Source organism: Lissotriton vulgaris, chromosome 5 (genome assembly GCF_964263255.1).
Source record: "Lissotriton vulgaris chromosome 5, aLisVul1.2, whole genome shotgun sequence".
NCBI lineage: Eukaryota > Metazoa > Chordata > Amphibia > Caudata > Salamandridae > Lissotriton > Lissotriton vulgaris.
In genome coordinates this window covers 1,121,698,656-1,121,721,266 of record NC_141693.1, presented here as the reverse complement: position 1 = coordinate 1,121,721,266, position 22,611 = coordinate 1,121,698,656, and the positions used below count along the sequence as shown (strand labels likewise).

At 45.3% G+C, this 22,611-nt stretch overlaps 1 protein-coding gene across 3 annotated transcripts in view; it reads left to right on the top strand.

The window, feature by feature from the left end:
- The window catches only part of GPAM (glycerol-3-phosphate acyltransferase, mitochondrial), a 232,522-nt gene that overhangs the window by 147,543 nt on the left and 62,368 nt on the right, over positions 1-22,611 (top strand). For all 3 annotated transcript variants that reach the window (XM_086922788.1, XM_086922787.1, XM_086922786.1), the window contains exon 14: positions 10,781-10,851. In XM_086922788.1, the coding sequence (XP_086778914.1) occupies positions 10,781-10,851 (71 nt within the window). The remainder of the gene's footprint in view (positions 1-10,780; positions 10,852-22,611) is intronic.

The window sequence follows — 22,611 nt, the reverse complement described above, 5'->3', positions numbered from 1 at the left end:
CAGCCTCCACCTCCATGCGTGGAGATTGACCGGCGACAGTTGACTACTTTCGATCTTCCTCCCGAAGTCTGTGATGTAATTCTGGCACCCGGGCGTCCCTTCACTAAAATGGTATACGCCTGCAGGTCGAATAAATTTGCGGCATGGTGCACAGCAACGGCTGTGGATCCCCTCGCTGCCCCTCTTTCTGAGGTCCTTCTGTTCCTTCTATCGTTGGCCCAGCAGGGCTCTGTCTGGGCACTATCAAAGGTTATCTTTATGCCATCTCCGCTTCCTAAAGCTTCCAGGTCAGCCTTCTCTTTTTAAGTCCTCCTCCTGTGCCGTTCATAATGTCTCAATGGGACTTAAATCTTGGCTTGACCTATCTGATGTGCGCTCCCTTTGAGCCCCTTCATAACTGTCCTTTGCGTCTTCTCACTCTAAAGAGGGCTTTCCTGGTAGCTATCCTCTCTGCCAGAAGAGTGAGTGAGCTTCAGGCTCTTTCTTCTAAACCTCCTTTCCTTTTTGTTCATCTAGACAAGGTGGTTCTAAGGACCCTTCCTTCTTTCCTGCCAAAGGTTGTCACGCCCTACCACATCGGGCAGACCATCACTTTGCCCACCTTCTTTCCTGCTCAATATCCTTCGAAAGAGAAAGAGAGGCTCCACTGACTGGACGCCTGGGGATATTCTAAGGTAAGGAATCTATCAGTAACTAATGTCTCTCACAGACATATTGTTATACAAGTAGTAACGTGTGCGATGAGTAACCTCACTGCAGTGTGGCTTCTGTCACCACCCGCTATTTATTCCCCAGGATTTTTCCGGACAACATGAAACTGGACGCTACTCTTTTTGTTAAACATTAATCAATATTCAAAAACTCAAAAATCAATATTTATCACCAAACTCGTCAATAATAACCATAGCTCTGCTACCAGAAAACTGTTCCAGCGGTGAACCAACAACAGATAATCCAATACCATATCATCTTCGATGCAGCGCGATTTCTCCTGCTGTCCGAGAGAATCCCGAATGTGCAGAAAATGGACGGCCCCCAGCTGTGACATCCGACGGCCAGGGGCCGTCCGACGCACCAAAGAGGTTAAACTCAGCAGGGCGCTTAAAGACACACACTTAGTTGAGTAAACCGCTGGAGTCAAAGTTTTATACATTTCTTGACAGTTTTCAAGGTTAGTACTTCACTACTCCTTACTAATCTTTCACTAATCAAAAAGTTCTTTCCTCTGGTTGATGGACCAATAATTGTACTAAATGATGGTGAAATGACAAAAGTTAACTTATTCTTTACTTAATGTAAATAACCACAGACTCTGGAAAAGTTTAAATCTTTATCTAAATTTTTAAATACATGTGAACCATCTCAAATGGCTGTCGCCATCAAACTCAGGAGAGAAAATTCAGTTAGACACATACTTTGGATTCACGCAATGATCAATGCTCCAAAAGGGCAGATAGAAAAGAACCTCTGCAAGTAGCACAAAACTACAGTTACCAAGGATGGTGTGAAGACCAACCCCCTGGCCAAAGGGCTGGTGAGGGTCCCCCGGGATCGATCAGGCGAGCAAGGCTTCAGGACAGGAATCAGGACAGGATAGATGACCTCTCTAGAATACCGACGACTGCGTAGCACCCCTCTCTTGAGACCCACTTTCTCCTCAAGATTCTTCTGCTATCTTCTTTCTAATCCTAATAATTTAGGTTATCAGGCTCTGCATTCGATTCTTCATCAGCATCTCTCGCTACTCTGACAGCACCCGCGGTTCACAGCATCCACGTTTAACTAACTAACTAACTAAAAGATATCTCAATTATACCTTTTGTTCTGAAATGTACCACTCCGTAATGTTTCAATATTGTAAAAATACTAAATCTGATTTGTCAGGCAAGAGGGTGGGGGGAGGAAATCATCACACCATGCTTATGTCACTTTATTCTGTAGGACCATTTTTCATAAACCCATCGCCTTAATTTTTATTTATGCTTTATTTTCCACACCAGCATTCACATTTCATCTGCAACAATTGTTAAAAGTCTAGCATATAAGCTCATGCATTTAAAAAAAAAGTAAAAGTGATTCTCATGGCCTATTTCACTTGATTTATTTTTTATTACTGTAATATAATTGCTAGTCTGTATTGTTGAGCGCCTTGGAATCACCTATATGTAGATTTCTTTTTTGTATGCCTTTACCTGTTTCCGTCATGTGCCATGTAAAGCGCTCTGATACCCCAAGGGTCTTGTTCGCGCTACATAAAACCATCAAATAAATACATACAAATTTAAGCTTTTCACTGCAGGTACTCTGGTTTGGGCACTCTGCGTCCTTGTCCTCTTCCCGACCCTTATATCATCTTTCCGGGTTGACTTTCAGTTGTCGTGCGCGAATATCATGTGACTCAGCTCAGTCCAGTCATACACGAGAGGCCTGAATGCGCACTAGTGATAAAGTCAGAAATACCGATAATACTTTTAAAAATAAATGGTTTCACTGTATACCAATCATCTTTACTCTATCCCAATTTATTTAATTCTTTCCCCGCATTAGCATTAGTAAAATCACTCTATTTAGTTTCAAGCAAGTTGATTCAAAACGTGTGAGTATTCTAGACTACATATTAGTTCCTTCTGCTCATGCGCAAGAATTTCCCTCTAAGCGAAAGCTCGTCATAATGCATAGATGCAGTTAACACATGCTCAATAAAGATTTCCCGTCTAATGCCATTTTAGTAATATGTCCAAGTTATTAACGTTAGTAAACACATATGCAAGCTTCACTAACCTGCATGTTGGTGTGGTGCACATTTAGTTTTACACAAAACAAACTTTAATACTTATTAGTGAGCTAAAAGAGCGGATTGCTTTCGAGCAAGTCTCCTTTCTACGAGTCCTGGCTCCATCACACAGACCCGCCCAGCTTTCTCTCTACCTCCCTTGGTAGCTTGTCCTGCTCACTGCATGCTTCCTCCGAAGGCTTTGTCAACTCCTCCACATTGTCTGTTCCGTCCACGCCTGCTCCCTCTTGACTTCACTCACATCGCTCTCTGCCTTCTGCTGCTTGAGCCACTTCGCTGGTGATGTTATGATCTCAAGAGGTGGTGAACTTCCATGTGGACATAACCTATAAGTTCAGGTGTGGGATATATTGGAAGAGTGTTTGGCAAAGCAGTGCATAGGTGGACCTTGTCAGGATGGATAATTCTGTGCATGAAGAACTTCTTCACATGGCTCAAAAGGAGCCACCAGAATGTGAGTGTACTCCACCCGAGACAAGTCTTCCAGGTAGGAGGCATGCCAGTTGCAAAAATTTGCAAAGCGGCTACCTGGGCATCCTTCCACACCTTTGCAAAGCATTATTGTTTTGATTTTGAAGTGATTAGGGAAAGTCACTTCGCCTGCTAGGTGCTTCAAGATTTCTTGGTGTAACCAATCATGCACCCACCTCCTAGTAGGAGGACTGCTTGCTTCGGAATCCATTCAAATGGTGAGGAAAATGCAGGTAGAAGTATCCATCAGAAGATAGTTACTTTATAGTATCCACCAGAAAGAGCACTACTGAAGCTAAGTACAGTATTTTCCGGCGTAGAAGACGACATTTTAACCATTTAAAATGTTCTCAAAAGTCGGGGTCGTCTTATACACCGGGAACCACATTTTTGGGAGTGGAAACAACGCTCCACCGACTTTGAAATTGGAGCAGAAATCATCAAACAGAGCCTGCGCTTCAACGGCTGCATCCTAATCAAATCCCCAATATAAAAGAAGATTCATACCCCATTACAGGCTAATCACTCCGCCGAGCATTGCAGATGACAAGGAAGTTTAATATACCGTAATGCGGAAGGAAAAGAAACCAAAGTCCAACCATCAGCAGAGAGGATCAACCTAAAACTGTGCAAATCACAACATATTACGATAATCTGCAAAGCAGTAATACAAATGACTCCACATCCCAGTCAAGAGCACCCGATTTAACAAGCAACGCACCAGTCTGTGATGGGCTATCATCCGGAGCGGAAAGCATATCGATCACCAGAAATTGTATCCATGAGGCTTTTACACAAAACAAGACATCAACACAAAGAACGTACCGTAACTGTGGAAAGATCACTAGAGCTGACTGACAAAGATACGGTACCCGGGAATCAATCTACACAGCGGGCACATGTGCTGATCTGGCATCTCTCTCTCCTTCCGATGTGGCCATAAATCTCACGTTCATCGGAAGGAGAGGAGCGTCAGTACGTGATCTCCTCCTTTCATGGCCATAGAAAGGGGACTGTAGAATTTTCCCGTTGGCAATACAGTACATAATGTTTTACTGCAGTTATTTCAGTAGGGTGATTACGGTACATTCCTGATGAATCAGAAACACACTGCATTTCTTTTTAAGGTCGGATGTTGAATCCTTACATACCTTCTTTTGATACACCAAATAATATCTGAAATGCACTATACTGTTCCGCATGGCTGTTTAATAATGAAAGGAGATGCTTGGAGAGGGCCTGTAGTGTGAGCACATAGTTAAGATGACACTAACAACACGTTTTAGAAGATGAGAGGAACTACAAACCTCCAAATCCAAGCAGAGTTTGTATGCAGTGTGCACAGGAAATACCGGTACCAGTACCAGTACATCGCTTGCCGTGATTGGCTGGTTGTTGTAAACAGGAAAGGCAGTCAATCTGGTGAGCAGATACATGTGGTAGTGAAGACAGTACAGCACAGCTCCAGTATCGTACCGGTTCATACAGTACAGCACCAGTACATACAGTACAGTATGCAAATGGCTAACAGTCAGGAACCCATCATGGCTCCAGCAGCAGCAAGAAGAAAGAAATATGAAGCCAGGTACAAACTTAAAGTTGTAAACTTTGCCATGGAACATAATAACTGTGCTGCTGCAAGACAATATGGAGTAACAGAAAAGATGGTTCGGGACTGGAAAGCCAATGAAAAAGCATTAAGGAGTATGCCAAGGGGTAAGTGTGCATTAAGAAGAGGCACCCCACATTGGCCAGAACTCGAAAAACGTGTAGCAGACATGGTGAATGAGCATCGCCAAAGCGGTTATGTAGTGACACAGAATAAAATACGTTTGTTTGCACTTCAGTGGGCCAAATCTAACCCAGATCTCAGCAACAGATTTAAGGCGTACTAGATTCTTGGGAAGGCAATATCTGGTATTGAGGCAAAAGACAAAAATTGCACAAAAATTACCTGCAGATCTTGATGCCAAAGTGCATAGTTTCCATCGCTACGTAATACAGCAGTGCAATAAACATGGCTATGCGTTAAGTAGTATCGGAAATATGGATAAAACTCCAATGAATTTTGATATGGTTGCAAATAAAACTGTCCATCCAAAAGGTGAAAAAACTATTTTAATAAAACCAACAGGACATGAAGTCCACTTTTACAGTGGTACTAGCATGCACAGCTGATGGCGCCAAACTGAGACCAATGATTATTTTTAAAAGAAAAACAATGCCGAAACTCAAGTTTCCTGTTATTTGTTTTGTACATGTGAATGAAAAAGGCTGGATGGATGAAGAAGGGGTAAAGCTATGGCTTGATAATGTATGGAGCAGCCGACCAGGTGGACTTATTCAAAAACGTAGTCTACTGGTGTGGGATATGTTCAGGGCTCATTTAACTCCCAGCACCAAGCAAAGGCTGGCAAGAATAAAAACAGATGCTGCAGTTATTCCTGGAGGATTGACATCGTTGGTACAGCCACTTGATGTGTGCCTAAACAAGCCATTTAAAGATCGCATTCAAGAACAGTGGAATGAGTGGATGGTTAGTGGCGAAAAGTCATTCACAAAAGGAGGAAACGTGCGTGCTCCACAGTTGGATGTTTTGTGCAAGTTTGTCATAAAAGCCTGGAATGATATTGATGCAGAAACAGTCATCAAGTCTTTCAAGAAGTGTGGCATATCAAATTCATTAGATGGTATGGAGGACTACTACTTGTGGCAAGATGAAGAGGAAGCCGGAACCGAGTCCACACCATCTGATACGGAATTAGATCCATACGATGACTGCTTTCCAAATGTATCACAAGATCTCATTGATTTACTTATGATATCAGATGACGAAGAGGAGGATTTTGAAGGCTTTTAAAGGAAAACTGTCACGCCAGCAAATCCTGTAAAAATAGCTTGGAGTTATGAAAAGTTTAATCCACTTGCACTGTTTTATGTTTACCGTACATGTTTGATGACAAACAGCCTTATGTTTAAAAGTGACTGTTTTTTATTTGGTTCTAAAAATAAAATTGTGACTAAAGCAATATTGTTTATACAAACAATTGGTTTGAGTTCAGTCTTTTTTTTTTTTTTTTTAATTTTTGAAAACCTTTATTGTGCAGATAGTAGCATACAAATACGGGCCTACAACCAATTAGGCGGGCCACGAAACAATCTGAAAAGCACGTAGATCAATAAAGGGGTTTCACGGCAGTCACCCAGTATATTGCAAACAAGTAGTTCAATCGTAAAGGAGCTAAGTGTGACCGCCGGATGCAGGATCAAAGAAGGTTAATTTTATAATAGAAATTATAGCAGGATGTATGTAAATGTAAATGTAAATGTATTGGCATTTATATAGCGCACTACTTACCCGTAGGGTCCCAAGGCGCTTCGACCGCTGCGAAACCCTTCCTGGCTTCCCTGAGAGAGGGTCCCTTAATGGGTATCTCCAGGGTGAGACCAGGCATCCCCGGCGGTCTGGTGGGGCCGTTAGTGAAGATGAGGCAAGCTAATGCCCAGAGTTGCCGAGTGTGATCGCTGATCAGAGTGGGCACCGAGGCGAGAGAATTATCGAGTCCGCTGACCCTGGTCCAGAAACCTGCCGCGCCGGGAATCGAACCCTGGTCCCGGGCCGTCCTCTGCTCTCGGGTCTGCCGCCTCTAACCAGTGAGCCACAGTTGCAGTGTAATCATCTGAGTGCCCATAGCGGGTCACGAATCAAGCAGCAAAACAGTAAGGCATCAATAAAAACGGTTATCAGCAATAGTTTACAGCAGGCAGAATATAGATGCCATATTTCCAATCAATACCCATCTTAGCCCGCCCCATGCATACAGACCACCAAATGATTATGCTTGTACATAACTGTGTAACCACAACGGCAAAAGGAGTTAGTCATTCTCTATACTGACCCAGAAGATAAGAAAAAAAGGGGAACGCTAAAAAAAGGAAGAGAAGCAGGAACGCCGCGCTGCTGTACGCTCCCCCACAGCGATAAGGGCGAGCAAAGTGACTGAGGACCACATTATTGGGGGGTGGGGCGTTCAAGTCAGGATATCTGTGCCATCAATATCGTGTAAAGTAGGAATAGCTCACCTCCCCCCCTCCCCCCCCCCCCCCCTCCCAAGCTATCACACCGTGGGAAACACGCACAGCCACGGCGTCCCAAGAAAGGGACACAAAAGAGCCGTAGAAACGAAAAAACATTCAGAAAAAGACCCCCACCCACCCCCCCCACCCTGCACCCCTGCAGAAGGCTACGGCCTACCCCACAGCAGCGTGCCTGTCACCCTAAACAGGAGACCCGAAATATAGGAGAAGTTAGAGAGAGATAAAGGAAACAAGAGACAAAAAGGAAAAAGAACCAGGGGGAGAGGAGAACCATCAATCGAACCATTCGGCCCCTACCCCCCGCCATCACCCACATTAATGCAACATCAAAACGAATCGACATAGTCTCGGGTATCATAAACCTTCGAAGGAATCGCCCATGGTATCATGGTTGAGGGCACTCCTCATCTCCATCCGCGAACCATTAATCCTCCGGGTCCAGAACCGGCTCACCCCTGTCCTTTCCTAGCCAACGCTACCGCTCGTGGTAGAGTAGTGGGCAGCAAGCAAATCAAAGTGGAGAGGCCGTATGGTCGAAGCAGGAAAGACCATGGGAGCAAACCAGAGGACTCAAGCAACCAGCGGCCAAGTAAGAACTTTTTGCGGCAGTCTAGAAGTTTCAGCAACGACAACGGGAACAACAAACAGTCTGGGTACAGTCTCACCGCCCAGGAAAGAAAAGTCGTCCCCGCAGGATAACACTGGGGTCTCGCCGGGGCAGTTCGAATCGGCAGTCTACATTGCTCCCCGATCAGTCGAGCAGGAACGGGCTCAGACGCGGTGCCCACGCCCGCCACGATCAGGGCGACCCCGGGATCCGGGGCCGCTGGTATATAGTCTTGCCGATGCACGGTGGCGGCACTTCCCCCGGCAACAGAGGGGGACGAAACAGCACACACTCTGAGTCGAGCCTCGTCCATGAGGGATGGCCCGACAGCAATGGCGGCCGTCCTGCTATCCAGCACAAGGGCGTCGGGGGCCAGGGTCGCGCGTAAAGTCTTTAAGGCGTCAAGAACATCACCAAGCGTGGGCTCCCGCTCACGCGACCAGTCCCCTGAACACTTCAGCGACACAAATTCGCCGCCCTGGTTCAGTCCGTGACTCAGGGCGCCGGCCGCCATCTTACAGATCCAGCCGCGTCCTCGTGCGCCTCAACTTCTGGAGCGGGCTCTCAAGCAAGGCCACCGCGGGAGCCCCCCCAAGCCTCAGGAATGGCAATCTGGGTGCAGAAAGGAGAGCCACCAAAAGGGGGACCGCCAGCACCACCGCCCCGCGGGCGCCACACGCCGACTCCGGGCGCAGAGCTTCAAGAGGGGGAGCCTCCTACATGGTCTTCCCCCGTCCACGGCGTGCCGCGCCTCACCACGGGGCCCTCCGGCTGCTGGACCGGGCCCGATCCGTTGCCATCGGCATAACCGCACCACAGCCTCTCCCAGCCGACCTCTCCTCTCCACCAGGGGCCGCCGACGACATCGTCTCGCCGGCTGACCTCCACAGGCAAGTCCCCGGTCTCTACGCCGCGGAGGCCCCAGACCAAGCAGGGGTGTAACTTAGGATCCGCCGCTCGCAGGAGCCCCCGGGACAGATGGTGAGTACAAGCTTCCCTTCGTCTTTCCGTATCTTCCCGAGTATGCCGTCTCGGGGCAGGATGCGTGTCAGGATATGTGTGTTGGGCAGGAAGGCTAACGGAGCCGAGCTACAGTGCAGCCATCACGGTCGCGAGCTTGGCTCCTCCCCCTTGAGTTCAGTCTTTGAGTGTGTGTACAATACATGCTTAACACTGTCCTCTGATAAAGCCTTACTGCTCACCCACACTACCACAAACCGAGAATAAGGTGCTCTCTACTTTTACCTCTGCCTACCCTTGGGGTTCCACTGGATACTGTGCACACTGTACCTCACTTTGGTATAGTATATACAGAGCCAGCTTCCTGCAATTGCATGTCCATCAACAAGACAGGATTGAAAGACAAGATCCAATGACACACAGTACTAAAACTACGATAACTCCAGAGACCTCCTTCACTCGCTTTCCTACTCTTAATGCTAGCAAGATCATGGGTAGGAATTTCCTCATGAAGGTTCAAAAATAAGTGCCATAATCATAAACATCCATTGTCCCATATGAGAGCAACCCCACTATCGACAGTACCTCCACTTTGACTGTTCCATTCTACAGAATATATGGTAACGGGTAAACTATAGACCCCAAGATGGGTCACCAACAGGAATATGCCCATATTCAAAATATATAGGAACAGGACAGTTCTTTACACTTCATGTCACGGAAGAGGGCTAGAATCACTAATAAGCCTAAAATAAATTCTCAAAATGGCTATGGAGGACTGCGTTGGAAGAGGGGTAGTCTTATACGGCCGGTATAGCACGAAACCTACATTTTATCAAGAAAAGTAGGGGGGTAGTCTTATACGCCCAGTCGTCTTATATGCCAGAAAATACAGTACATTTTTTTATTTGCTAAAGTGTATTTTTTGTCTGACACCTCTGCCCCATTGACTGAGACTTCATTAGGAAACATTATATTAATATGGGAGCCCTGTACCTGGTGTTAGCTGAGAGCACCCCGTAGACGGACATTAGCCAATGGGATTAATGCAATAGAAAATCGAATCTGTTATTAAATGCTAAAAACACATTTGGGGTCGTCTTTCAGCCCCACAATGTCTTTATATTTTTTTGTGTATAATATTTGTATAGTTGTTTTCTTGTCAATAAATGTCGGTCTTTTTCTTTGAAGATCTGGTATGTGCTTGACATTGAGTGCACAGAGGCAGCAGAGTTTTCCACTCTTGTCATACACTTTTACAAACTTCTGTGCGATGCCTGCACCAGCGTTCTTCAAAAGTCCATTTTAAATTGCTTAGAAGTATAATGGCATATTTAAAATACTTTGTGCATTTAAGTGAAGTTTTCATGCGCAAAAAATTAATCAGTAGCCGAAATTCACAAATCCCATTCACAGAATCAAGATCTGCATAATTTGTTGTTCAGAGTAGGAACTTGTGTTTGCGAAAATCTGACAGGTGGACAGATTTTTCAGTTGTGTCTTGTGGGAGATGCAAAAATGGGAACTGTCTTGTTGGTGTCAAAACAGTTCTGAATAGGAGGCAAGTTTTTCATGAGAGTAAAGTTCTAGATTAATGTTGGACAATCTTCTGAATGGGAGTTCTTAGTAACCTCACATAGCATTCCACAACAGACCATTCAATATGTTCAAATGCAGAACTTGTGGTAAGCTGCCACTGTCATTGCGCGAATGTGTTAATTGAGCTCAGCCTTTCACCTGGAAAAAAACATAAAAGTTTGTGGATGTTGTTCATGTGCCTTTGATAAAGGTATTGATGTGTATGTGATTTTAAATGTACTTTCCCTATTCTGTTTTTTCTGTGCACATAGCTGCTAACCAGTCCTGCGCTGTGATGTCCACGCACATTGTCGCATGCCTTCTACTATACCGGCATAGGCAGGTAAATTCCGGGTGCTAATCAAAAAGAAATGACTCGTGTTCTTCCATCTGCAACTGATAAATGTCCCTTTGGCCTATCAGCTAATTAGATGTGATTTGCTGCACAAAGTTATTTATAAACTTCAATCCCAGCCACTTACCTTTAAACCAGTTAAATCCTCAGTAAAAATGAAGAATACATATATGAAAATGCATATTGACTAATTTCAGAGTTGCATCTCCTGCTATTAGCCGTTCTGTTTTTTAACAGTGTCCTGATTGCTAGTACCTTGTTTAAGATGCAGGTCATAGATTTGAATACCAATAGGCTGACTTTGCTTTTTATCCATGTATGACATATTAAGCAGTTATGATTGTGTTGGGTTATTATACCCATCGTTCAAACAGTGGGAGCCCAATTCACAAAGCCATGTCCGCAGTAAACCTACATTTATGATAAAAAAAGACCCCATTTTTGTCTGTTTGGTATATTAGCCCAACTGCATACAATTACACTGTAGTTGGATGGGTGTAGGAAAGTGCCCCTTTTTTGCATGATTGCCCCCCCCCACATGCTTTTTACCTGACATCTGATGCAACCTGACTTGATGTGCCCAGGGTCTCTGCCAATCAGGCTCCCAGGGCCTGTGTTGTTTCCCAAAAATATACTTTTATACCCACAATTGACACATCTCTGGCCATGGGTAAGCCCTTTGTAAAAGGTACCATGAGTACCAAGCACACTGTGACCTGGGAAGTCTTCTAAGGGCTGCAGCACCTATTGAGCCACCCTTAGAGGCACTGTACCTTAACACTCACACACTGCCATTGCAGGCTGTGTGTTGTGGTGCAGAGAGCGTGAAGAGTCGACATGGCACACATTGCCTGAGGCCTATGTATGCCAACCCTCTAACAGGGTGCACTAGCCTCAGGTGAGGGTACAGTGGCTTGAACCCTGTACCCCTACAGTGTATACGTCCATTCTTGGACATTGTAAGTGTTGTAAAGCCATATAGAGTTCATGGTCTGGGAGTTGATCATTACGAACTCCAAAGCTCCATAATGGCTTTACTAAAACCTGGCAAGTTTGGTAGCAAACTTAAACCCACACTGATGCCAATGTGGGATTTAATGTAAAATGCACTCAGAGGGCATCTTAGACATGCTCCCTAAAAACAACCTGCCCTGGCATGGTTCCTGAATAGCCTCCCACCATTTGCCACCACACAACAGGTTTGTGGACCCCTGGGTAGAGGCCCTCTGCTCTCCGGGTCCAGAAACAAAGCCCATCCTGGGCAAAGGTTTAATGCCTCCTCCCCCAGGAAGGGGAAGCTTCAAAGGCCAGCTACCTTTGTGAGCTGACCCAGCCTTTTGCTACTCCCAGCAACTGGTTCCCACTGGTTCTGCCCTCCACTTTGGGCGGGAGAATCAGTGGGAAATCCAATCTAGGAGACGAGGTGTGCCTACTTTTGTCAAACCACCCCTCAGGCCGGGGAGGCAAAGTGAAGAACACATCTCAGTCCCCACCATCTTGAAGATGAGGGGACCCAACCAATCAGGAAGAGGCTCATGCTTCCCTCCCAGTGAAGGGTGCCATAATGGGGGGTGTACCCACCCCAAGGAAGAGACCCATTGGTACCAACCTGCACACCCCTTTTACTGCCCCTAATTCTAGTATTTAGGGGCCAGCCTGAACCCTTCCTTCTCAGATTCGAGGAAGAAAGGACCGAAGAGCTGTGATGACCCAGAGAGAAGAGGACACCTACTGCTTTGGCCACAGCCCTACCAGCCTGTCACGACTCCGACCTGCCTACCTCAAAGAGACCGGTGTGTCCAACAACCAGCAGCCCCCCCAGAGCCTGGAGGACCTGCCCTGTAACCATCTTACATACACTGCGCAACCAAAGACTCCCAAGACCAGAACCCGGATCGAGGCGGTGGTCGCCTTCAGTAAGTCTCCCTGCCCGAGCCTGAAACCTCTTTTCCAAACCAAAGATCTCCATTGATATCAACTGGGTCCCCGACATTGCCTTGGCATTCTGCACTTTGCCACCCCTGTGCCGCTGTTGGTGCAGCTCCTGAGCTGATAGTTGGCCCGGGCAGTGCTGGTCTTAACCCCTGGAGCTTTGCTCCCACACCCGAGTGGCCTGCTCGTAAGCAGTCCCTAACCAAAGAGCCCAATGGGCTAACATTGGCCCCTGCACTCTGCACCAGGCCGCCCTGTGTTGCTGGTGGTGCAGCTCGAGTACCATCCTAGACCTTGTTTATCCCAGCCCCCAGAGTTCACCAAATTTCATGCAGTAGTAGCTGCTCATCTCAGAAGACAAGGTATAAATGCCTTCCCTTACCTGGATGACTGGCTTGTCAAAGTGGGCACTTACCAGAACTGTATTCTACACACTTGGACAACAGTGCACCTACTTTACCAATTCGGTTTTACCATAAATTCACAAAAGTCTCACCTGTGTCCGGCACAAGTGCAATCTTATCTGGGAGCTTCCCTCAAAGCTCCAGCCACTCCCAATGTAGCCAGAATTCACAATATTCATGCCATACTATTACAATTCCAACTTAACCGGTCATTACCAGCCAGAGCCTACATGCAACTGCTGGTAATGATGGCATCCTGCATTGCAATCGTACCTCATGCAAGGCTTCACATGCATCCTCTCCAAGAATGTCTAGCGAGTCCGTGGAATCAGTCGCAGGGTCTATTAACCGATCTAGTGTTGATGGACAGCCACACATCTCGCTCTCTGCAGTGGTGGAACCCTCAAAACTTAGCAAAAGGGCTGCCTTTCATAGACACGATTCCACAGACTATACTGACAACAGACGCATCATTAACAGGTTGGGGTGCCGTCTTCAACATTACACAGAACAGGGACTGTGGTCCAACAATTACACACGTCTCCACATCAACTACCTGGAACTTCTAACATTGTTTCTAGCACTCAAAGCTTTTCTCTCCCAACTTGTAGGCAAGGCTGTCTTAGTTCGCACAGACAACATGACAGCAATGTACTACCTACAGAAACAGGGAGGGACTCACTCTCTCGCCTTGCACAAAGCATTTGGAATTGAAAGATTCACCACAAAATCTCTCTCCTAGCAGAACACCTTCCTGGAGTAGACAATTGGATTACAGACCTGCTCAGCAGGCACAGGCAGCAAGTACACAAGTGGGAACCTCCCCCCCTCAATTTCTTCTCCCCATCTTTCAAAAATGGGGTTTTCCACAGATAGATCTGTTTGCCACAGTACACAATGCAAGATGCCCAAGCTTTGCATCCAGGTTCCCACACCCAACATCCAAGGGCAATGCTCTATGGATGAATTGGTTACCCTTTTCCGCCTCTCCCACTAATTCCATTACTGGTTCTGAAGGTCAGGCAACCGTCCCTCACACCGATCTTAGTTACCCCCACATGAGCTGGTCAAACTTGGCACACCACCCTGTTAGAATTCTCAGTGGTTCCTCATCAAAAGCTGCATCTCACACCCTGTCTCCTCACTCAGAGCCAAGGAGAAATCAGACATCCAAATCCCAGAGAACTCAACCTATTGATTTGGCTCCTGAAGTCAGAGTTTGGTTATTTACAACTGCCACCAGACTGTATGCATATTCTTAGAGACTAGACAACCTACTACTAGAGCATGCTATGCAGTAAAATGGAAACAGTTTGTTGTCTATTCCCAAAACCAAAGAGGGAGCTCCAATGACAAATTAAGAGGGGGACACACTCAAAGTACGAACTCCAAAAATATGGATAAACCCCCTTTACAACCACTAATGCAATGGAGACAGGAAGACCGCCCCCAGAGGGACGGGAATTATGATCCATGTTATACAGATTCCGACCCCTTCTATACTACAAACAGCCCCGCCCCACACATAGATCTCCCTTCAGAGGCCAGCCCATTTGTAATAGTTTTTGCAGGGGTGCCAGAAATCAGGCCTACAGAGAGAGAATCACACTATCAACTACACGCTAAAATCTCCAAGTGGCTGAATATACACAGACCCTTAAATAATGGGGACAGAGGAGAGATAGTGCACGTAAGACGAGTAAATTGGCTTGGTGGGAGGAAAAAAGATATTAGAGGGGACTGTATAGTCGCAAATTTTAGAGACACTAGACTGGTTGATTATATCCTGAAGAATCCTAATAGGAATCAAACCAGCACAATTTGTGCACTCCCACTCGGGTATTTTTACCCAAGGAGCTGGAACATAAATCGTGCTGATGATGATGGTGGGTGGTTCCCTGGAAGACCACAACGCACACAAAGACCAAGACCTGTAGGCCATCCCGACCAGTTCCTTTCCCCACGAGACTATTCTCAGTGGAGAAACAGATTTGCCCCTTTACAGTCACTTGAGGATAATGATTGACTCATCCCGTTAGAAAATAATTTTGTATCAAGCTTAGCAACCAGTGAATGCTCAAGCCCAAAAACAGAGGGTAAATGCAGGAGTGCTGGGAATATACACATTTTGAGGTCAGAAGAACTCTTGAACCAGGGGGAGAAAAGAGAAAACATCATAGATCCACCAATAGTGGGTGAGGTTAGAGCAAATGAATCTATCATAGCGAGAGGGAAAGAGAATAGGGCTGGATTGACCGTGTTATCCTGGAATATAGCAGGCCTGGAAGCCAAACTCAAAAGTAAGGAGTGGAAAGAATTCACAAGACTCTTTCATGTTATAGCTCTCCAAGAAACATGGGCACGTGATTCTGACCTCTGTCAATTGGAGGGCTATAAGTATTTTTTTAGACCTGCCCAAGGGACAAATTCTGGGAGAGCAAAAGGAGGCCTAGTAATATACGTAGATTTAGATCTAAAGGGTACCTGGTCACAGTCGGACTGGGTGTCAGACACTCTACAAGCAGTTTCACTACAGCACCAGGGGGAGAGACTACTATTTCTAAATTTTTATAACTCTGGGCCGGTTGATGGGAATTTTCCCATACTATTAGAGTTGGAGAGTAGATTAAATGAGGAATTGGATTTAAGGTTGAAGGGGCCTGAACCAACTGTCCCGTTGATGGGGGACTTTAATTGCCACCTATGCCCTAAGCTATTTCCTATATCTGCCGACTGGTCCGCCTGCCCACTAGAAAAGGGTCCCCATTTTGTACACAATAAAGAGGGCACAGTCCTGATGAAGCTCTTAGATAACTTTGCGCTCACCCATGTTATGAATTTAGCTGCATTTAAAGCAAGGGAGACCCCTATACCCACATTTAAAGGGAGAGGTGGTGGGTCTATAATAGATTTTATAATGATCTCTGCTTGCTTTAGAGAGCAGATTCTAAGAACCAGAACACATTGGAGCTCCTTCAGTGATCATAATCCCCTTTCACTAGAAATTAACTATAAAAACTTATCAGGGAAAAACCCAGGGGTGGCCACTGAAACCCAGATCCAAGCAACAGACCAAGGGAGACGCATAAGGTGGACAATGATCAACCCGCAAGATTTCTACTCCAAGTTAGTGGGTGAAGGGAAAGATCATATAGAGACCTGCTTAGATCTCTCAATAGAGGGCAGAGGAGTGGTTGTGGCTTTCGAATCTTTAACTAAAATAGTAGAAGGGCTATTGAAAACTAAGAAGCCTGTTAAACAACTATCTTCCCCAAGATGGTTCGATACCAACTGCTCAAGGGCTCTAAGAGAACTAAAGCAGAGTTTAAAAAAGGCCCCGAGGGACAAGATTGAAATTGCCCGATGCAGACAGAACTATAAAACCCAGGTAAAGAGAAGAAAGAGTGCTCTTCAAAAAGAAGTTTGGGCAGACCTGAGGGAGGCAGGAGAAAATAGGGACTATGCCCAGTTTTGGAGAATTATAAATAGACCTTGCTTCCATGACTCAAGCTCCCCAGTCATTAGTTCCTACATACTACCAGAACAATGGATTAACCATTTTAAATCTTTGTATAACCAGCAGGAGGTAGACATTGGAGATGGAATATGGATGGGGCCCAGGGCAGAACAACTAGAATTATCTTTGGAGGAAGTTCTAAAAGCAATCCTAGGGCTGAGGCGAAACAAAGCCCCCGGCCCGGATGGTACCCCACCAGATCTATTTCTAAGTAACACTGATTTATGGGCACCAATAGTAACGAGAGTACTTAATGCAGCAATTAAATCGGGCCTCCCGAGATCGTGGTCCACTGCGGTGATTGTCCCTATATACAAGAAAGGCTGTAGGGACAGCCCGCAGTGTTATAGACCAATCTCGCTGATTGATGTCTCTGCTAAAGTGCTCGGGAGGGCACTTCTCAACCGCTTAATAGAGTGGACTGACACCCATAACATCTTGGTGGATACCCAGTACGGGTTTCGAATAGGCAGGTCAACTAGTGACCAATGCCTCAATCTATACCTCCTCACGGCTAAATACACCAAGACGACTGATGGGACCATGTACATGGGATTCTTGGACTTAGCAGCGGCTTTTGATAACGTTAATAGAGCCAAACTCTGGACACTTATGTATAACTTGGGAATTGACCCAGACCTCATTAACATTCTTAGGGAGCTGCACTGGAACACCACTGCCAAGGTCCGCTATAGCGCGGGGGGGGGTGAGTACCGATCCCTTCCCGTGCTCCGGCGGGTGAGGCAGGGGTGTATCCTGGCGCCGTTCTTGTTCTCCCTCTACATAAACGGCCTGGAGAGTGCCCTAATAGCACTGGGGACTGACTGCCCAAAGGTAGGTTCGCATCATCTGCCGGTACTTTTGTACGCAGATGACGCGGTCCTCCTCGCGCGAACAGCAGTCGGTCTCCAGCTCCTAATTAAAGGTTTTGCTGATTTTATGAGGAATTTGGACCTCTCCGTCAACCTGACAAAATCTTTCATTATGGTAGTTGGGAAGAAACCACATAAGAAATTTGTGTTCAAATTAGGGGAACATGTCCTGGACACTGTCACCACTTTCCCGTATTTGGGTCTCCTATTTGATGAAAAGATCAAGTTTGCCCCTTTGATTGAGGAGAGGTCTAGGAGATTAGTCTCAGCAAATGGGGCCATATTAAACGTTGCCCGACGAATGGGACGCTGGTCCCCGGAGCAGGTGATGACTTTCTATAGGTCGGTCAGTATCTCGAAGGCCATCTATGGAGCGGAGGTGTGGGGTTTCAGAGATGCTCAACAGATACAAGGAGAGGAAAACAATTTTTTTTTAAAACTGTTAAAGCTTCCCCTGAGCATCCCAGCAGCAATAACACACAAAGAGCTGGGTACCCCATACATATCCGACCTGATCAGACTGAGACCAATACTGTCGTGGCTTAAAATTTGGTCAAACCCCAATGCGGAATTATCCAGACAGATTATCCAGGATTGCCTACGGAAAGATAGATGGCTCCAAATCCCCTGGCTGAAATACATTAAAGAAACATTAGGGGCTATTGACCAGCAAAGGTTATTTTTGGACCCCTCAAATGTGGACATCTATAGCAGACATTATGTACAAAAGCAACTACTGGAAAAATATGATTGTAGGAGGATGGAACTTGATTCTATTAAACCCTCGGTAGTTGCTCATTCGCTTGTTTGTAATGAAGTGGGCATGGAACCGTATCTCTTTTTAATGTATAGCCAACATGAGAGGTTTTTAATGACTCGTTTTAGGCTCAATCTGTTGCATAATATTTTAGCCTATCCGTCTGGTTTTACGCAAACTATTGAGCAGAAGGGTTCCTGCGGCTGCGACAATAGGTCTCCGCAGGACACCCTTCATTTTGTATTACTGTGCCCTTTTTATAAAATACCGCGTCAAAGATTTCTGGTGGACATTTTAAAGGACTCAAATATTATCCATGCCTAATCTGCCTTATTATTCTTGCAAAGAGCAACTGAAATGCGTACCTTGTTTGCTATTATGAGCTTTCTAAAAATTGTGATGAAACTAAGAAATACAAGGGGTTGATAATGGTGGATGAAAGGGGATGAAACTAAGGACATTTGCTGCCCCCTGTCAGACCTACACTCTGTATATATTAACTACAAAAACTCTTTTTAACTTGTCTTTTTTGTTACAAAATTATGATGTTCAGTATGTTTTTATGTCGTCATGAAATAATATGTATTTTTATGATGGTTTTTAACCTTCGAAATAAATAAAGAACTGAACTGAACTTGTTGTCTATTGTAACAACAACAATATCAATCCACTTGATGCTTCTATACAGAACATAATTTTTATCTGTTGCATTTACAGCAATGTGGACTAGCTTACACATCCATTTGTTTATATCTAGCAGCTGTAGCTGCATACTTGCAAAATAGACAGCACTTATCTCTGTTCAAAGTACCAGTGATTAAAGCCTTCATGGAAGGATTAAAAAGGGTGTTCCCACCAAGAATTCCCTTTGCTCCAGAGTGGGACTTAAACATAGTCCTTACAAGGCTAATTGGTCCACCTTTTGAACCAATGCACAAATGTCAGTTACAATTCCTATCATGGAAAATTGCTTTCCTCATAGCGATAACCTCACTAAGGAGAGTTGGTGAACTTCAGGCATTAACTATACTAGAGTAAATAAGATGTCCAATCCTGACAGAATCTCTATCAAACCTGACCCTTCTCAAAATTTCTGTAATTTCTTGAACTCCTTCTTCATCGATAAAATTGCAATAATAAAGGCCAGCATTCTAGTCTGTAATAATCTGCCGTTTAGCCTGACCTCCCCCCAAAATCACAGCCCCTTTATGCAATTCCCAAGAATAAACAAGCTCACTTTTGTGGACTTGCTTTCTAAGGTCAAAACGGGCTCTCCCACCGACTTCTGCCCCCCTAGCATCTTAAAAGAAAATGTTGCTAGTCTTCCCAGTCCTCCACTTCATCTCCTGAATCAGTCATTATCCCAGGGCACTTTCCTCACCACCTTCAAGGAGGCCATTGTCATTCCCCTCTTGAAGAAGCCGGGGGCTGATCCTCAATTGTTAACAAATTGTCGCCCTATCGCTCTTCTTCCCTACCTTGCTAAGGTCCTAGAAACCTATGTCACAAGATGCCTTACTGAGTTCCTGAAAGAATCTGAATTCCTTGATTCTAATTAGGCAGGGTTCCGCCCGGCTCACTCCACCGAGGCAGTGATTCTCACAGTTTTAGACGCTCTTCGTGACAAGGTCGATGGTGGCTCTCTGCAGGCTCTTGTCCTGCTTGATCTCTCTGCGGCCTTTGACACGGTCGACCATAATCTTTTGGTCAATCGTGTCAGAGACGCAGGAATCACGGGACCTGCCCTTGGCTGGATTATCTCCTTTTTGGAGAACCGGTCACCGGCAGTTAGTACAGCGCCGTTCATCGCTCCCAGAGTAAGCATCTCCTGCGGAGTCCCCCAGGGCTCCTCGCACTGCGCCCTGTTATTCAACTTGTACCTCCTCCCCCTTGTACGAGCACGGAAAAAACGTAAAGTCTTCACTTTCAAATATGCAGACGACTTTCAACTCATCTTCCCTATCAGTAACTCCCCGGAGTCGGTCCACACTTTCCAGTCCACCATGCTGTTCATTAGTCAGTGGATGACAGCAATCATCTTAAGCTCAAGACTGAGTTAGTTCTTACTGGCAGCATTACTAAGAATCCCTGGGGCCCTCACTTCTGGCCCAGGGAATTAGGCCAACCTCCCTCGCCATTGACTTCGGCCAAGAGCCTGGGGGTCATCATTAGCCAGGACCTCACAATGAAGCCTCAGATAGGGTCAGTGTTCTCTACCTGCTTCTTCCAACTCAGGAAAATTAAAAAGATCTGCAGGTTTCTTACCTATGAAGCTTGGATTCAGGTGATTCTTGCTATGGTTATGTCTCACATGGACTACGCCAATTCACTTTACTTTGGTATTCCCCTCTATCTTTCCAAACGTTTACAATTGGTTCAAAACCAGGCGGCCCGTTTGCTTGTTCATCAACCCAGACATCTTCATGTTACCCCCCTCCTGAAGCAACTCCATTTGCTTCCAGTAATCCAGCGTTGCGCCTTCAAGTCTGGGTGCCTCATTTTTAACTCCCTCAGTGGGAAAAGCCTTAAATTTGTGAACAACTTGATTCACAAGCACGTTCCTACGCGAAATCTTCGCTCAGCACAGAAGCTACTTCTGTCTACCCCCTCCTACAGACTAAAGCGTACTGGCAGTGCCAGGTTTGCTGTTCTGGACCCCATGTTTTGGAACTCTCTCCCCTCCGAAATACGCCTCTGTACAACTCTCCTCAGTTTTAGAAGTTGTCTAAAAACTTGGCTATTTCGTCAAGCTTTCTAATTGCGCATTTGGACTTGGGTTCTAAACATAGCAGCGCCAAGAAACCTCCCCGGTGTATGTGCGCTTTATAAATTTATTTTAACATAACAAGAGCCTTTCTTTCAACTTCACAAAGATAGAGTGCTTCTTCGCGCCAATCCTAAATTTCTCCCTAAAGTTGTTTCTGCTTTTCATGTCAATCAGTTGAGTTACCTGTGTTCTTTCCTCAACCTAATTCTGTAGCAGAATGAGCTCTACACACACTTGATGTTAGACATGCTATACTTTACTGCATAGAAAGAACTAAAGATTTTAGGAAAACAAAGCAAGTATTTGTTGCTTTTTCTTCATCTCACAAGGGCAATCCCATATCTAAGTCGGGTATTTCAAGATGGATTGTATTATGTATCCAAACATGTAATGTTAAAGCAAAGAGAACTTTGTAAGTACCCCCTAGAGCAAACAAAATAGGTGCTACTATGCCCTTCTTGGGAAATATTCCCTTAGCTGATATTTGTAAGGCAGCAATATGGTCTACACTACACTGCACTGCACACATTCACCAAACACTATTGTGTAGATTTATTAGCAAGACAACAGGCAAATGTAGGTCAATCAGTCTTTGAAACTCTATTTCAAACAACTACAACTGCTACAGGTTAGCCACTGGTTTGGGAGTTTACTGCTATATAGTCTTTGCCAAGCATGTGATCTACAGCTCACAAGCCTCGAACGGATAATGTTGCTTACCCAATAGGGCATCTGTTCTTCGCATGTAGAGCTGTAGATTCACATGTGTCCACCCACCTCCCGGGTCTCCTGTTGTTGTTGTAGTTCTTAATTCACATTCATTCTCATGGACCGCTCTATTCTACACATACTAACTCCATTCTCACGCTCACTAACAATGGAGTTGATGCCCATGCGCACTATCACCGAAAGGAGGTGTCACCTACCTCATGACTGGAAAGACTTCTTAGAACAAAGACAACTTGAAAATATCCGGACCCAACACTAGAGGGCAAGACTATGCAAAGCATGTGAATCTACAGCTCTACATACTCAGATGTTTACTGGGTAAGTGACATTATCCTTCTTCCATAGTGACCCATGTTATGAGATTTTGAGCCTAAAATGTTCTAAGTGTTGAACTGTTTTGTACGGGGAAAGCAGTGTTGGACCTGGGAGCTCCAGATCACAAAGGGTAGCCTGGCACAGTGTGGAAGGACCTAATCCGAGGCAAAAGTGTTATCCTTGCATCGCACCTAATACAGTATCCCAATGCCCATCCACCAAAAAGGACACAGCACACCTTGTTTAGAAAGGTAGAAAATTCCTTGTACTCTTTTTTTAGTTAGTTTCTTGGTTCTCTTAGTTTCAAAGACAGTTACTCATACACATTAATCACAGTGCAATAACTTTTCCCACACATGTAAGTTTTTTCACTTTCATAGTTACATAGCTACTTTGGCAAATCTTTTTCAATCCCCATGTTTCATTTATCACATTAGGATACCTCAAATCATTTA